The 15,920-nt window shown below is 46.7% G+C and overlaps 1 protein-coding gene across 3 annotated transcripts in view; it reads right to left on the minus strand.

The window, feature by feature from the left end:
• Positions 1 to 918: 918 nt before the first annotated feature.
• Positions 919 to 15,920, minus strand: part of SLC25A22 (solute carrier family 25 member 22) — a 54,245-nt gene continuing 39,243 nt past the window's right edge. For all 3 annotated transcript variants that reach the window (XM_071761613.1, XM_071761614.1, XM_071761615.1), the window contains 5 exons: positions 11,441 to 11,559; positions 9,230 to 9,398; positions 4,966 to 5,120; positions 4,154 to 4,229; positions 919 to 2,983 (listed from right to left, as the gene is read on the minus strand). In XM_071761613.1, coding sequence (XP_071617714.1) covers positions 2,827 to 2,983; positions 4,154 to 4,229; positions 4,966 to 5,120; positions 9,230 to 9,398; positions 11,441 to 11,559 — 676 coding nt within the window. In that variant the 3' untranslated portion in view covers positions 919 to 2,826. The remainder of the gene's footprint in view (positions 2,984 to 4,153; positions 4,230 to 4,965; positions 5,121 to 9,229; positions 9,399 to 11,440; positions 11,560 to 15,920) is intronic.

The following is a 15,920-nucleotide window of genomic DNA, read 5'->3' on the forward strand; positions in this document are numbered from 1 at the left end:
TCCTACACTGAAGAGTCTGCTATTAAAAATAATAATTTTTAATAATTTTTAATAAAAGAAAAGCCAAGCCCCGTGGGCAGTGGGTGCTGGCTCTGCTCCTCACCTCCAGAGCTGGTTTTCCCAGCACTTCCTTTTCCCCTAAGTCCGGGCACTCCCCTGGGCACCAGTACCAGCACCACCCCTGCTCCTGGCATTCCCCAGGAGAACCACCCGTGGGGGCACGAAGCCACCAGAGCCATGGGCAGGAGCAAGGGATGGGACAGGGAATGGAAAAGAGCCTGGGATTGCTGGATGATCCTATTCCAGAGGGAGCAGAGAGGATGCAGAAGGAGCTGACCCCATGCTGGCTGTTGTCCTCGGCCCTGGGGACAAGTGGCACTCACAGGGAGGGGAGCAGAAGTGCCTTCATTTTATCCCTCAATACTGCAAGCAATGCTTGGAGGTTTCTGTGAATCAGGGATTAAGGAAGTTGATAGGAATTCTCCCATTTTAAATTTGGGGTTTAGCCCCTGCCTGCCTGGGGGGCTCCTGCAGGGCCACCCCACTACTCCCTGCACTCTCCCTGTGTTCTCCTAACTCAGACCCAGCTGAAAAAAATTTAAAAATCAGGACACCAGCTGCCTGTGGTGGAAGAAAAGCACATTTCAGGAGGAAGGGTCAGTTTTTCAAAAAAACCCCAGTGTTTTTAAAAGCACAGAAAAGGATAAGGAGAGCTTTCCCTCAGCCTCCAAGCATTACCCCACAACACAAACCTGCACCCCACAAACCCCCCTGAAGCTGCAAGTCACCCAGGAGTCAATGCTTGCAGGGAGAAGGGCAAGCAAAAGAAGAGGGGTTTCTATCAGTGAGGTTTCTTTTGGGGACCCTCCTGGTACATCACAGAACAGCAAGGAACGGGGCACCTTAAAAAAAAAAAAATAAAAAAAAAATTCTCTCTTTTAATCCACTCAAGGGAAATCCAGAGCAAGAGCAGCATCACAGCATTACACACAGCACAGACATCTATCATTATCTTTGCACAGATCCTTTCCCAGATACACAAACAAGTCATTAAAGAAAAAAAAATTCCGAAGAAACTCATTAGCATATGGAAAGTGACAAGTAACAAATCAGCCACAGAACAAATCTCTCTAAGAGAAAAATGACTCACCAAGGAAGAAGGCCCTCAACATACAGGTTTTGAAAAAGAAGACTGATACAGAGGTGGTTCTCTTAAATATTAGAAACAGTTGTGTTTTGTTTTTTTTTTTAAAAATTAATTTAAATATACATTTCAAACACAAACAACAAGCAAGCGCCTGGGAAACAAAAGCAAAAAGAAGGAATGAAAAGTGAATTTGACCAGTTTAATTTAAACACCAAAGTCAGGTGGATTGCACCAAATAGAATAAATAATGGAGAAGATCACACTGGGTTGGGAGATCTCACACTTAAGAACATTTACACTAGAATTAACCATACAGCCCGAGAGAGTACTGGACAAGAAAATCCTCTGACAGATTATTCTAGCTGGGGCAGTCCCTTGGACACAGCAGGTGTAGGTGTGGATTTGTCACCCCTGGAGCAAGCAGGGTGACCAGGGACACACAGACAGCTCCTCTGCCTCTTCCAGCTCCAAACACACCCGGGTCACACCTTAAAGTGCCACCAGACCTTGTGTTTCCACCTGCCAAGGTGAGGACACAGCTGCTGTGTTTCTCCCCAGTGGGCTGGGGACAAAAAACTTAAAAAATCAGCTGGTCTGTACCTGTGGCCACCACTTTATCACCCCGGGGGTGGGAAAGATGAAGGAATGTAAGTGGTTTCTTGTTGCTTGGCTTTCCCTCCCCACAGCCCCTGCATTAAAAAAAAACAACAAACAAACAAACAAAAAAAAAACCCCAAGAAAACAAAACAAACAAAAAAAAAAACAAACCAAAAAAAACCCCAAACCACACAAACAAAAATAACTTGATCCCAAGTTCCTCTCCACCCCCTGCCTGCAGCCAAGCACTGAAGCACCTTCAGACATTTCTGTGATCCCACAAACATTATCCCTACACAGCAGACATCTCATCTCTGCACCTCATCCAGAAGTGCCTGTGCCTCCACCCACTTAGGAGGGACATCCCTTTGCTTTAAAACAAAATTAATGATAAAATCAATAGTCGTTAATTCCCTTGCCCTTCCTCTGATCTCCAAGAAGTTCATCTAAGTCCAACTTGTTTCCAAGAATGGCAGAAGGAAGGGGTGAAGGTTTCCAGGCCAAGGAACTTGCCAGATCCAGCATCCCCTGCCCCGTGCCCCCAGCAGCAATGAGATGAGCCCCCTTTGCACAGTGCCCACTCTCAGGTCAGGGCCAGCAGTGCTGAGGAGGGGCTGAGGGGACACACAGCTGCCCTTCCAGCTCCTCCTCACAGAGCTGGCAACTCCCGGAAAAAAGAGGGCAGCAGGGGTGGATGAGGGTTCAGATTATTTCCTTCCTACCCCTCTTCCTCCCCAAGACTGGGAGGAGATTCCTGGGTCAGCAAGCCCAGTCTGTGCTTAGCAGTGTCCTTACCAGTGACAATTTAAAACCAAAAGAAGAAAAATAATGCAAAATTAGGTGTTGTCCATGGAAGGGGTGGGAGGGGGCAGGTTCCAGACCAAGACAGAAAAGGGATTTTCTCTCCCTCCCCTGCATTTGCTTCTCTGGAGACCACGTCCCCTCGGCATCCCTGCATGAACCCTTTGTGCTGTTGCTCTGACATGATTGGACACGGATGGTGAGGATGGGGATGGATGAGAGCCGAGGAGGGCAGGAGGGGCACAGGAGGGGCACAGGAGGGGCACAGGAGGAGTGCTGGGCTAGGCACGGGGGTGCTGGGGGAGCATGTCCAGCAGGAACTCGGCGATGCCGATGAAGTAGACGACTTGGGCGATGCCGAAGAGAGGGGCGATGACCAGGGCTCGGCAGTATGCCCCTTTCAGGAAGGCTGTGGGACCTTCCTTCTGCCAGATCTTCCTGCAGAGAAATGCCACAGACAGGTAAGTGTCTATCCCACCCTTCCACCACACCCTTCCTGCTTTCAGTGATGGACAAAAATCACGTTTTGCCCGGGATAAGTCGGGCGGTGCCTGCACATCAGCTGTCCCCAGGGTAACTCACAGCCCAGCAGGACCTGCTGCTAAATAAAAAGCAGTGGGACTGAGGCCAAAGAGCCAAGCAGTTTGGTTTCTTTCACACTGCTTTCTGGCTCTTTTACAGATGAGCTTTGGAGAAAGTTAATTGGAAAAAACTAAAGCAGCAACAGGGAGGGAAGCGGGAGCCCACGGCCACACTCTGCTCTCCTGCCTCCCTCCAGAGGTCAAACCCAGGCAAAGCACCAACCCCTCCAGCACCACCACCCCCCCATCTGCTCTGGGAACAGCAGTGCAGGAACACGCCCCAGCCTGGCCCCCTCCCTGTACAGGAGCTGTACAAAAGTCTCTGTACAGCCAAGACAACCCCAGGCGTGCATCAAAAGATCTCCCTGTTCAAAAGTGGGAGCCAACCCTGCCCCAGAGTGGGGCAGCCACATGGCAGGGGACCCTGGCTACGTGTCCTAGAAGCAGACACTGTCTGAGAAACTTGCTGTGAATTTCAGCAGTGCAGCTGCTTACAAGAGACTGAGCTGAGAGCAAAAGGACAAGGCAGAAAATCCCCTTTATCCTGAACCAAACCAGGACACTACAGCAGCAACGTGGAAGCAGAGCAGTGTTTTGCAGCTCCCTGCAGGCTTGGAAGCAGCCAGACCACAGTTTAGCAAAGGGTCAGAGGAGACTGGGGACAGCCCTCCCAGTGCTCCTGCAGCCACTGCCCAGGGAACATTTCTTGCTGTAGGAGCTGCAGACACCAGGACCCTCGGGAGAGGCAACCACAGCAGAAATAAAACCTCAGTGTTAGGACTGGTGGGGTTAGGGCAGAAACATTTCAACATCAAGGCCATATTGACCTTGCCCCAAATAAGAAATTCTCTTCTACACACCCACGTGTACAGGGGAAGCCAAACCCATTCCTTTCCTGTCTGCCCATGGGTCTGTCCATACAGACAGAAGCAGTTTGAGAAGGAACCTGAAGCACTGCCTGGCTCTAGGAGCTGCACTGAGTGCCCTACAGCTGGTGTGATGCTCTGCTTCACAAGGAGCCTCTTACTTGATGCAGTCCAGGATTCCTGAGTAGGTGTCCTCATTCACCCCCCTCTGCAGGGACTGCAGCCGCGTTTTGATCACTGGGGAGAGAGAAGAGGGGCAGTGGTGAGCACTGGGAACACAGAGCACTCTCCAGCAGGCAAGAGCCACCCTGAAGCAAAGTCAAAAGGAGGTCACCAAGAACACAGACCACTTGGGGATATTTATCAGCAAAACCAGGGGAAAACAAACCCGTTCCTTTACAAATAGATAAAAGAAAAACACAGCCACCCAAACTTCAACTCCCTCCCCTCGCTGTGACCAAGGTTTCCAAGGCCAGATTAAACTCTAAATGCTTCCAAATTCTTCCAGCTGACTGGGAACTGATTTTCAAATACTCAGCTCCTTCTGGAAGAGTATTTCTTAAACATTTCTTACATTTCTTAAACACCTCAGAGTGAGTGCAATGCTGGGGAGACAGGAGTGACTTTCCAGTGTTTTTCATGGTAGGGAAACTGAGGTGCTACTTGAGGCAGCTGCTGTGGAGCAGGAAAAAAGGCCACAGCTCTGAAGGTCCCCTGGCTGCCCATGTCCATATGGAGCTCTGCACAGCAGCATCAGGGCACGTGGGAAATGTGGCTTTGCAGAGCATCTCTGCAGCCATTCCTGCCAGAAATGACTGAAAATTCTGGTGCCTTCTTCCTGACTCAGTGACTGCTGCAAACTCCCGTGGCCAAAGGTGAATCCCAGCTGGAGGAAACATCATCCTGCAGTTCCCGGGCTTCTGGCTCCTGTGACTTGGTGCCAGGCTCCCAGCAGAGGCTCTTGAGGACTCACCATCACAAGGGTTGACAGCCACTGCAGCTGTGCTGCCAGCCACACAGCCCGAGAGGAAGGACACGTAGAATGGAGCCTTGACACTGGGGTCCTTCTGGCCCAGCTTGTTCAGGTTTGCAAAGAGCGGGAAGTAAACAATGGAGAACGGGACATCCCTGGAATGGGGAGAGAGGGAGGGAGGGGAAGAGAGGAGAAAGTTAAGAGCAGGACCCCAAGGAGCTGAGCTGGTGAAGGGACTCGAACACAGATCCTATGAGGAGAGGCTGAGGGAGCTGGGGGTGTTGAGGCTGGAGAAGAGGAGGCTCAGGGGAGACCTCATCACTCTCTCCAACTCCCTGAAAGGAGGTTGGAGCCAGGGGGGGGTTGGGCTCTGCTCCCAGGCAACTCTCAGCAAGACAAGAGGCCATGGTCTTAAATTGTGCCGGGGGAAGTTCAGATTGGACATTAGAAAGAATTTTTTCACAGAAAGGGTGATCAGACATTGGAACGGGCTGCCTGGGGAGGTGGTGGACTCGTCGTCCCTGGAGACATTTAAAAAGCGACTCGATGTGGCACTCAGTGCCATGGGCTGGTGACTGTGGCAGTAGTTGTTCAAGGGTTGGACTCGATGATCTCTGAGGTCCCTTCCAACCCAGCCTATTCTATGATTCTATGATTCTATGATCAAAGGCTGCAAGCATCCTGGTGGCACAGCCAGGAGTGCAATGCAGACATCCCAGGGATTCTCATGGAGAGAGGAGCTGGAATGCAGCAGGGGCAAAAATGTCTGCTCAAAGGAGAGCAGGAGGGAGGAGGGCAGAGCCATTGCCTCCCTCTGGCTGTTCAGGCTGCAGAGCCTGCACAGATCATTCTGTTCATTCCCAGAGGTTTCTCCCACTGCCCCCATCCCACTGGGGGTTTTTAGCCCCCCCCTTGGTAATGTGAAAGGAGACTCCCACTGGGAAAAGGCCAGAGGGTCAAGAGTGGGCTCTGCTCCTTCCATCCAACCCCCTCCATGAGCTACAACCTGTGTCACACAGGCTCAGTGACTGCTTGACTTTGAGAGCCTCCTGACAGTATGAAAATAGGAGCATGGTGGAGATAAAAATGTTCCACAGAAAACAGCAGGGAAAAAAAGGAAAGGAAAGGAAAAGGAAAAGGAAAAAAAAAAAAAGGAAAAAGGAAAAAGGAAAGGAAAAGGAACAAAGAAAGAGGAAAGAGGAAAAAGGAAAAAGAAAAAAGGAAAGGAAAGGGAAAAAGGAAAAAGAAAAGGAAAAAAGAAAAAGGAAAGGGAAAAAAGAAAGAGGAAAAGGAAAAGGAAAAAGGAAAGAGGAAAAAGAAAAAAGAAAAAGAAAAGGAAAACGTAAAAAGGAAAGAAAAAAGGAAAAGGAAAAGAAAAAGGAAAAAAGAAAAAATGAAAAAGGAAAAAACAGGGAAAGGAAAAGGAAAAAAGAAAAAAAAGAAAAATAGAAAAAAAGGAAAAGGAAAAGGAAATGGAAAAAGAAAAGGAAAAAAAAGGAAAAGGAAAAAAGAAAAGGAAAAAGAAAAAGGAAAAAAGAGAAATTAAAAAGGATAGATAAGGAATAAAAAAGAAAAAAGAAAAAAGGGGAAAGAAGAAAGGAGAAGGAAAAAAGAAAAAGAAGAAAGATGAAGAAAGAAGAAAGAAAAAAAAGGAAAAAGGAAAGGAAAAGGAAAAAAGAAAAAGCAAAAGGAAAAAGGAAAAGGAAAAAGAAGAAAGAAGTAAGAAACATGAAGAAGGAAGAAAGAAGAAAGAAAGAAGAGAAAAGAAGAAAGAAGAAGAAAGAAAAAGGAAAAAGAAAAGGGAAAAAGGACAAAGAAGAAAACAAGAGAAGAAAGAAAGAAGAAAAAGGAAAAAGGAAAAATAAGAAAAAAGAAAAAAGGAAAAAGGAAAAAGAAAAAGGAAAAAGAAAAGGAAAAAGGAAATAGGAAAAAGGAAAAAGGAAAGTAAAAGGAAAAGAAAAAATGAACAGGAAAAGGAAAAAAGAAAAAGAAAAGGAAAAAAGGAAAAAAGAAAAAGGAAAAAAGAAAAGGAATAGAAAAAGGAAAAGAAAAACAAAAAAGAAGAAAGAATATAGAAGGAGAAAAAAGAAAGAAGAAAATGAAAATAAAAAAGATGAAAGAATGAAAATGCAAAAAGGAAAAAGGAAAACAAAGAAAGAAGTAAGAAAAAAGATGAAAGAAGAAAGAAGAAAGAAAAAGGAAAAAGAAGAAAATAGAAAGAATAGAAGAAAAAAGAAAAAACGAAAAAAAGAAGAAAGAAGAAAAAAGAAAAAGGAAAAAATGAAAAAAAGGAAAAAGGAGAAAAAAGGAATGAAAAAAGATAAAAAAGAAATAAAAAAGAAGAAAGAAGAAAGAAGAAAGAAGAAAGAAGAAAGAAGAAAGAAGAAAGAAGAAAGAAGAAAGAAGAAAGAAGAAAGAAGAAAGAAGAAAGAAGAAAGAAGAAAGAAGAAAGAAGAAAGAAGAAAAAGGAAAAATGAAAAAAGCGAAATGAAAAAGGATAAAGGAAATAAGAAAGAAAAAAGGGAAAAGAAGAAAGGAGAATGGAGAAAGGAAAAAGAAGAAAGAAAAAAGAAGGAAAAAGGAAAGAGGAAAAAGAAGACAGATGAAGGAAGAAGAAAGAAGAAAAAGGAAAAAAGAAAAAAAAAAGGAAAAAGCAGTAAGAAGAACAAAGAAAGAAGCAAGAAGCAAGAAGAAAAAGGAAAAAGGAAAAGGAAAAAGGAAAAAGGAAAAGGAAGAGGAAGAGGAAGAGGAAGAGGAAGAGGAAAAGGAAAAGGAAAAAGGAAAAGGAAAAAGAAAAAGGAAAAAGAAAAAGGAAAAAGAAAAAGGAAAGGAAAAGGAAAAGGAAAAGAGAAAAAGGAAATGGAAAAGAAAAAGGAAAAAAGAAAAAGGAAAAAGGAAAAGGAAAAAGGAAAAAAATGAAGAAGAAAGGAGAAAGTAGAAAGAAGAAAAAGGGAAAAGGAAAAAGAAGAAAGAAGAAGAGCAAAGAAAGAAAAAGGAAAAAAGAGAAATGAAAAACGATAGTGAAGAAATAAAAAAGAAAAAAGAAAAAAGGAAAAAGAAGGAAGGAGAAAGAAGAAAGAAAAAAAAGGAAAAAGGAAAAAAGAAAAAGAAAGAAAAAAGGAAAAAGGAAAAAAGAAAAAGAAGAAAGGAGAATGGAGAAAGGATAAAAAAGAAAGAAGAAAGAAGAAAAAGGAAGAAGGAAAAAGGAAAAAGAAAGAGAAAGGATAAAAAAGAAGAAAGAAAACAGAAAAAAGAAGAAAGAAAGAAGAAAAAGGAAAAAGAACAAAAGGAAAAAGAAGAAGTAAGAAAAATGAAGAAAGAAGAAGAAAGAAGAAAAAGGAAAAAGGAAAAAAGAAAAAGGAAAGAGAAGAAAGAAGAAGAAAAAGGAAAAATGGAAAAAGGAAAAAGAGAAAAGAGGAAAGAGGAAAGAAAACGGAAAAAGGAAAAAAGAGAAATGAAAAAGGATAAAGAAGAAATAAAAAAGAAAAAAGAAAAGAGGAGAAAGGAGAAAGAAGAATGAAGACAGAAAAAGGAAAAAAAGAAAAAGAAAAAAGGAAAAAGAAGAAGAAACAAAAAAGAAGAAAGAAGAAAAAAAGAAAAAGGAAAAAAGAAAAAGAAAAAAGGAAAAAAAAAGAAGAAAGAAAAAGAAGAAAAAGGAAAAATAAAAAATGAAAAAGGAAAAAGAAAGAAGAATGAAGAAAGAAAAAGGGAAATGGAAAAAGGAAAAGGAAAAAGGAAAAAGGAAAAAAGAAAAAAAGGGAAAATTAAAAAGGAAAAAGGAAAGGGAAAAAGAAAAAGGAAAAGGAAAAAAGAAAAAGGAAAAGGAAAATTAAAAGGACAAGGAAAAGGAAAAAGGCAGCCTCTCTTGTTCCCATGACCCTCCCTTCTTTACAGTACAAAACCTGTGCATGGAAACCAAACCAAACCAAGCCCTGCATCCATCCCCCCCTCACCAGACCCATCCCCTGGGCAGTCAGTGCTTTCTTTAGGTACCAGGCAGGGCTCAGTGCTGCTCTGTGCCCCATCCATCCCTCCATCCATCCACCCATCCATCCATCCATCCATCCATCCATCCATCCCTCCATCCATCCATCCCTCCATCCATCCATCCATCCATCCCTCCATCCCCCATCCATCCCTCCATCCATCCATCCCTCCATCCATCCATCCCCCATCCATCCATCCATCCCTCCATCCATCCCTCCATCCATCCATCCATCCATCCATCCCTCCATCCATCCATCCCTCCATCCCTCCATCCTACCTCAGCAGGGTGGCTCCCAGCCCCTTGTAGAGCCCGGCGATGCCTTTGCTCCTCAGGAGCTCCCTGGTGAGCTGCATGGCTGTGGTTCGGGATTCCAGCGGCTGGGAAGCCCCCGGGGCAGGGGCTGGGGAGAGCTGAGCCTGTGCTGCCATCAGCTTCTTCTGTGCCGCTGGGGAGGAGGGAGGGCAGAGCTCAGGACACGCAGCACCGCAGCTCCTGCTCCTGCTGCCACAGCAGGGAGGGACAGACAGACCTCCAGCAGGCTCTCCCTGCCCCTCTGCCCATCCCCGCGGTCTCAGGTCTGTCCCAGCCTCACCACCATCCTGTGTGAGCAGGAGCAGCCTCGCACACAGGACCCCCCCCCCACCACCACTCCCAGGATCTGCCCTGAGCAGGGAGATGTCCAGAGCTGCATCCAGAGACCTCCCCGAGCCCCTCAGACAAAATAAAGACACTCAGAAAGAGTTCTGCTCTCTGCTTCCTTGCCCCGGAGGCAACCATGAACCTCCTGAGCTCCTCAGTCACTTTATGAACCCAACCTGCGTTCTCCCCACCTTTCCAAACTGATGTATTTCTACTTTTTGGCCAGAAGATGGAGAGCACATCACCCCCAGGCAATGCTCTGGATGCCACCGCACACCGCAGCTCCCCTGCCACAACACCAGAACCTCTTTTGAACCCCCAAATGGTGGTTTAATGCCTTCAAAAGTTTTAAAACGGCCCCTCAGCTCAGGAAGGAGATTGAGGTGCTGGAGCAGGTCCAGAGAAGAGCAAGGAGGCTGGGAAGGGATCCAGCACAAGTCCTGTGAGGAAGGGCTGAGGGAGCTGGGGGTGTTGAGGCTGGAGAAGAGGAGGCTCAGGGGAGACCTCATCACTCTCTCCAACTCCCTGAAAGGAGGTTGGAGCCAGGGGGGGGTTGGGCAGATATCAGTGGGACAAGAGGGCATGGACTAAAGAATTTTTTCCTAATATCCAACCTAAACCTCCCCTGGCAGAGCTGAAGCTCTGCCAGGGGAGGTTTAGGTTGGATATTAGGAAAGGATTCTTTGCAGAGAGGGTGCTCAGCCATTGGAATGGGCTGCCCAGGGAAGGGGTGGATTCTCCATCCCTGGAGATATTTCAAAAGAGCCTGGATGTGGCACTCAGTGCCATGGGCTGGGAACCACGGGGGGAGTGGAGCAAGGGTTGGACTTGGTGAGCTCTGAGGTCCCTTCCAACCCAGCCAATTCTGTGATTCTATGAAAATAACCTGCACAAAGAGGATGAGGTCTGCGTTAAAAGCAGCAAAGAGAGGAAAGGAAAAAAAATTTCCATGGTCATTCACAAATGTCACAGCAATGGGGAGATTAAAGGACAAATTGATGAGGTTTTCCAGGCAGGCTCATAAATGTGCTATCAAACCACATCCTGCAGGGCTCTGGGGAACAAGGCCTGATGTTTAGATTAAATTCAGGTGGCAGCAAACAGCTCTTTCCCCCAGAGTCTCCATCCCAGCCTCTTGTCTCAGTTCTGATCAGAAACCACACAGAGTGCTCCAGCTGCTCCTGCCTCTGCCTGCCAGCCCCTGCCCAGCCCCTCAGAGACTGACCCCAAACTCCTGCCAAAATGCACTTGGAGAATTTTATTTACTGTTTCAGCCAAAGCAATCACTGCTTTTGTCAGGAGGGAAAAAAAAAAAAGAGTGAGAAGGGAGACAACCCATTTGGAAAGGACGCATCCCCTGGGAAGCTGCTGGGGAGGTGCTACAGGGCTGTAGATGAGAAATGAGACATCAGAAGACACAGAGGTGGAGGAAGGGTGGCAGGAAAAAGCACTGGAGGATGCTGATCTCTTCTTGGGTGCAGTAACTAACAAGTTTTCATGACTCAAAAGCTGACCCCCCAGCCATCTCCTGCCTCTCTCCACCCACCAGCAGCATTTGTTGTTTCATTTGCCAAGCCCCTTGCTTTGAGCAAAAGAAAGAAAGAAAGAAATTGGCCAACTTTTGTAACTGCAGGGGCCTCTGCAAAGCCAGGGGAGCAAAGGGCAGGGGAAATGAACTGGGAAGAGAAAAAGAAACTTATGCTACAGCCTGAGGTATCTCTGACTTGGGAGAACAGGGGGAAACAAAAGGGATTTCTTCAATCACTCCCTCCCTCTTCTGCTTTGACATCCCATTCCCAACCCTTCCCCCCTGCCTGCTCAGTGCACAGGGAAGAGAATCCCACGTACCAATTCTCCCTGCATCCTGCAGCTGGATTTTGAGCATCTCCATGGGAGTGGTGACAATCACCTGGCAGGTACCTGCCCCACAGCCTGCCAGCATCTCCCTCAGCAGGGTCAGCTTTTTCCTGCCCAAAAAGAAGAGAGAAAGAGTCAGTCAGAGGAGGTGGCCTGGGGTCACAGGGGCTCAGGGCACCTCTGACCCTGGGGGGGGGGTGAGGGAACCTGCTAAGCTTGACAGTTCAGCACAGTCCAGGCTTGGCATCTCTGTTGGCATCTGGAGGGAAAAACCCATTTTGGTTCCAGAAACAGAACATCCAGAAGATGCCACAAGCCCAGCCAGAACAGCCCCAGCTGGGAGCACTCGACCCTCTCCATCCCTAGAGCATCCCCAGAGCTCTCCTCCTGCCCAGCACTGACCCCAGCCAGGGCAGAGACTTCAGAGAGGGCAGCAGAGGACCTGAGCATTAAGAGGGATAAGCAGCTTTCCTTCTGTTTTAAACACCACCAACATCCCCACAAACAAACAAACACAGACTGCAGGGCGAGGAGCAAAAGGGGAAAATATCAGAGTTGCTTCTTTGGAGTTTTCTGACAAAAGCAAAATAAAGAATTCACTTAGGAGTCAGGGATGCAGTTCCTTTGTGGCTAGGAGCTTCTAAACCTCAGCAGCCTTTCCAAACATGAAAAAAGAAGCCTGTGCACTCAAGTGGTCCTGCTCAATGGAGATGGCAGGGACACCCTGCACTGCATGCTCTGCCCTGGAGAGCAGGGATTATCTTGTCTAACAAGATGCAGGATTTCAGAGCTCCCTCCATCCCAAAGTCACGAAACAGCCCAGCTAAGAAAAAAACAGAACTCGGGATGTAAAGGCTCTGAAAGCCTCAGTTTTCAGACACTGATGAGTTTTCACACTATATATATAAAAAAAAAAAATCTCAGCCCTTGGTGCTAAAAAAACACTGACTTGATTAGAAGAAGAAGAAAAAAAAAAGTGCTTCTGATATGCTCTTTTCTGAAAGAGAAAAAAAAAAAAGCATCTATAAATCTATAAATCACCTCCTTTTTGATTGAAATTCAGGTGCTATTTTTACTCCCCCCAGCCCTTCTCCTGCAGCAACACCTCATCTTCATCTGCTTACAGCAAGCCCCCACACTACAGCAAAACCCCAACAAGCTGCTCTGCTCCCTTGGGAAGCCAAGCCAGGGGTTCCCCAGGGACAGCTGGGACACTGGGCCAGCCCAGAAGTTTCAGTGCCGACCCTATAGGAAAAGAAGGGGGAGCTGTGCCTGGCCCCTGCTGTCCCCCTGCATCAGCTGGGCTGGTTTCTGCACTCCTGGGAGGATGGCAGAGCAGGGGATTAGGGACTCAGAGCCACAACAGAGATTATCAGTGACTAAATATAGAGCTCTGCTGAGGGGAGGAACATCCATGGACTCCCCTTTCCAAACACTTCCATAGCTGAGAAGCTGCAGAGCACAAACCCTCCCCCCAAAGTGCCCTTCTTGCTGCTGAGGTGTGCACAGCAGCAATCCTGCCATGCAGGTAGCAGGGTGTCCAAACCCAGAGGTGCCTCCAGAAAGCCTGGAGGTGGTTGATTTGTGCCTCCTGATGCCCAGCAGCAGCCAGCACCAAGGCTGCAAAGCCCCAGCTCAGCTCTGGCAGGAAGCAAACCCCAAAAAGGAGCTGGCTGCCATCCCCCTGTGTGGCACAGCAGAGCATTTCCCACTTTAGCCAGACCCCCCCCCCCCAGAGCATCCCTGGGGTACCTGCCTCTTGGCTTTTATCCAGGAAAAATTGTTTTGACACCCAGTTCAAAAAAGCAGAAAGATTTGCCCTGCCTGTTCATCTGTGGCCCATTATCCCAGCCACCAAAACTCTGGCTTGGCTGAATTCCATGGATCTCAGCCAGCAGGACCCAGAAAAGGAATTTTGTCCCCGGGTGTGTTTTAGAGATGTCAAACAGGTACAGCAGAACCATCCAGAACAAAGGGCTCCCAGCTTTTGGTTTGCATTATCTTGGGAACTGAGGGGAGTCCAAGAAAAAAAAAATAGCCTAAAGTTAAGCAAATCTTTTGTCAGGAGATTTAAATTTATCATACAGGGGTCAGCATCCCTGTGCAAAACCTCATCAGTCTGCACATAAAAGGAGTTTGGAATCGATTCATCTCTGGCTGACAAAAGGCTTTAAATATTTAAGGAGCCACAGGCCTTATCCTCAGTGCTTTAAAAACTGGCACATCTCAACCACCTTCAAAAGCTGCTACATCAGCAAGGATTTGGTCCTACAAACACAGAAACCATCTTTTATCCCAGCATGAACCTGTTAAATATAACTTACACAAAACAGCCCCAAGTTCTGCACTGGCAGAAATCAGTCATTCCACCTTTTTAACTGAGATGCAATTAGTGACAAACCTACAGTTTCAAATGGGAAAGATTCGTGCTTAGCCTAAATTAGCATTTCAAATTAGAGCTCAAAGGTACAAAAGTCAAACAGCAGGAACTAGGGGGTTATGAAGGGCTTTTCCAGAGCAGTGCATCAACCCAAGGCCAGGAACTTGGAAAGCACTGGGATCCTGATGTCACTTGGGAGCAGAATAGGATTTTTTTCAAGGTTCTGAAAAATCTTGACCATGCTTGGGCAGAAACCAAAATCAGCCCCTCTAAAATAAGATTTCCAAAAGACAGGAAATCTTTGACTTAAGGAAACATCCATCCAAAGCTCCAGGTCTCTGTTTGCTACCCCAGAGGCTGCTGTCCCCAGCTGAGACATCACCTTCCTCACTCAGAAAATAAAGTCTGCCAATTGTAGAAAACTCCCCCAGAGTTTCAAATCAGAGTCAGCTGCTTTCCAAGCAGTTTAATATGGGTTAGGGGGTGAACACAGAGAAGTAGGGTTGGACTTGATGATCTCAGAGGTCCCTTCCAACCCAGCTGATTCTATGATTCTGTCCTGCAAAGGGCAGGGAACCTGCCTGTCACAGATCACTGGGATGTGCACACAGACTATGGGCCAGTCTCTCTCTACCCCAGCTCCTGATTTTCCAGGAAGGAACAAGAAGCTATTGCTGAGCACTTCAGAAAAGCTGGAGCTATGGTGCTGGGAAGTGGCAAAGCAAGAAAGCTCCCATTATAAGCTCCCTCTGAGTGCCAGCTCAGCAATGCTTTAGTCGAGCAAAATAAAGCACTGGTGTGGGACAGATCCAGCCCAAAGGAGCATCCCCAGCCAAATGCTGCTCTGGCAGGGGTTACTGAAGGTCTGGTACAGCCCAGCCCTGGCTGCAGGAGCTCTGTGTTGCTGCTTTGATGTCAGGAGGAAAGGACTCTGTGCCTGCATCAGGTCTGCAGGGCAAGGATGTTGTTCCAGTCTGTGGAACTGAACAGTGGACAGGGAAAGATGTGCAGGGATGCTGAACATGGACACAACTCATCTTCTGTGCCACGACACACCTGGAATGGGGACAAGGACAATGCTGCTCTCAGGGGTGTATTCTGGGACTAAATGGCCCAACTCTGCCTCTGTCTGTCTGGGGTTAACAGCTGAAAGTCAATTTACCTTCTAACTCAACTCTGATGCCACCAGCTTCAGTTTGCCATAATTCCCCTCTGTGTGCTAAAAAGTCTCTCCCTAACAGCTACCCCTGAAAAGGCACAGTGAGATTATCAGCTCTTAACTGGCTCTTTCTCTAGGGGTCCAAGGATTTTAGGAGATGCTGGAAGAGAAGCAGATGAAGAAGAAGGAGCCCTGGGAAGACCTCTGAGCTGGGAAGGCAGTGGGAACACTGGTAGGGAGGGAGTCTCCCCATCTGCACAAAAGAGAAGGAATCCTTGCTTGTCCAAGGATTACACTGGCTATTTCCCTTCTCTGAGCAAAGCTACAAGGCAGGGGGATGGAGAATGGAAGAAAATTTGCTGGCATCAGCAAAGACACCATTAACACAGCTGAGCTTGCCTTGCTGAGAGCCCAAGCTGCTAAACCAGCAGATTCTCAGCCTTTGCTGCAGAAAAGCCAACAAAGGTGAAGACTGAAGAGGCCAGAAGACATAAGGGAGTCACACACCTTGGAGAAGAGCATCAGGACACTTATCCAGGGATAATGGGGAATTTTTATCAGCAAGAAAATCACTTTCACAAGAAGCCATGAGACACTGCAGCCAGGGCAGAGTATTTAACCAAGAACCCCAAAAATGAACAACAAAACCTGGCGAGCACATGCCAAACACATCAATGCTAAACATCAAACTCTTCAAGGGGAAGAGTTTCTAAGTTTTTATGAAGTGTTTAACACAGAGATTCAAAGAGGACATAAAAAGCAGGCCACGTGCTTCTCTATCAAAGAGTTCTCACATGCTGAGCACCCAAAAATCAACAATGTACTTCAAATGCATGGCAGTGTATTACCAAATCACATTGCTTTCTCAGCTTCATTTAGCCCCAGTGACACCTCTCCTCACATCCTCTGCTCTGGACAATGAAGCTGCTGCT

Source organism: Heliangelus exortis, chromosome 18 (assembly GCF_036169615.1).
Source record: "Heliangelus exortis chromosome 18, bHelExo1.hap1, whole genome shotgun sequence".
In the NCBI taxonomy this organism is placed as follows: Eukaryota; Metazoa; Chordata; class Aves; order Apodiformes; family Trochilidae; genus Heliangelus; species Heliangelus exortis.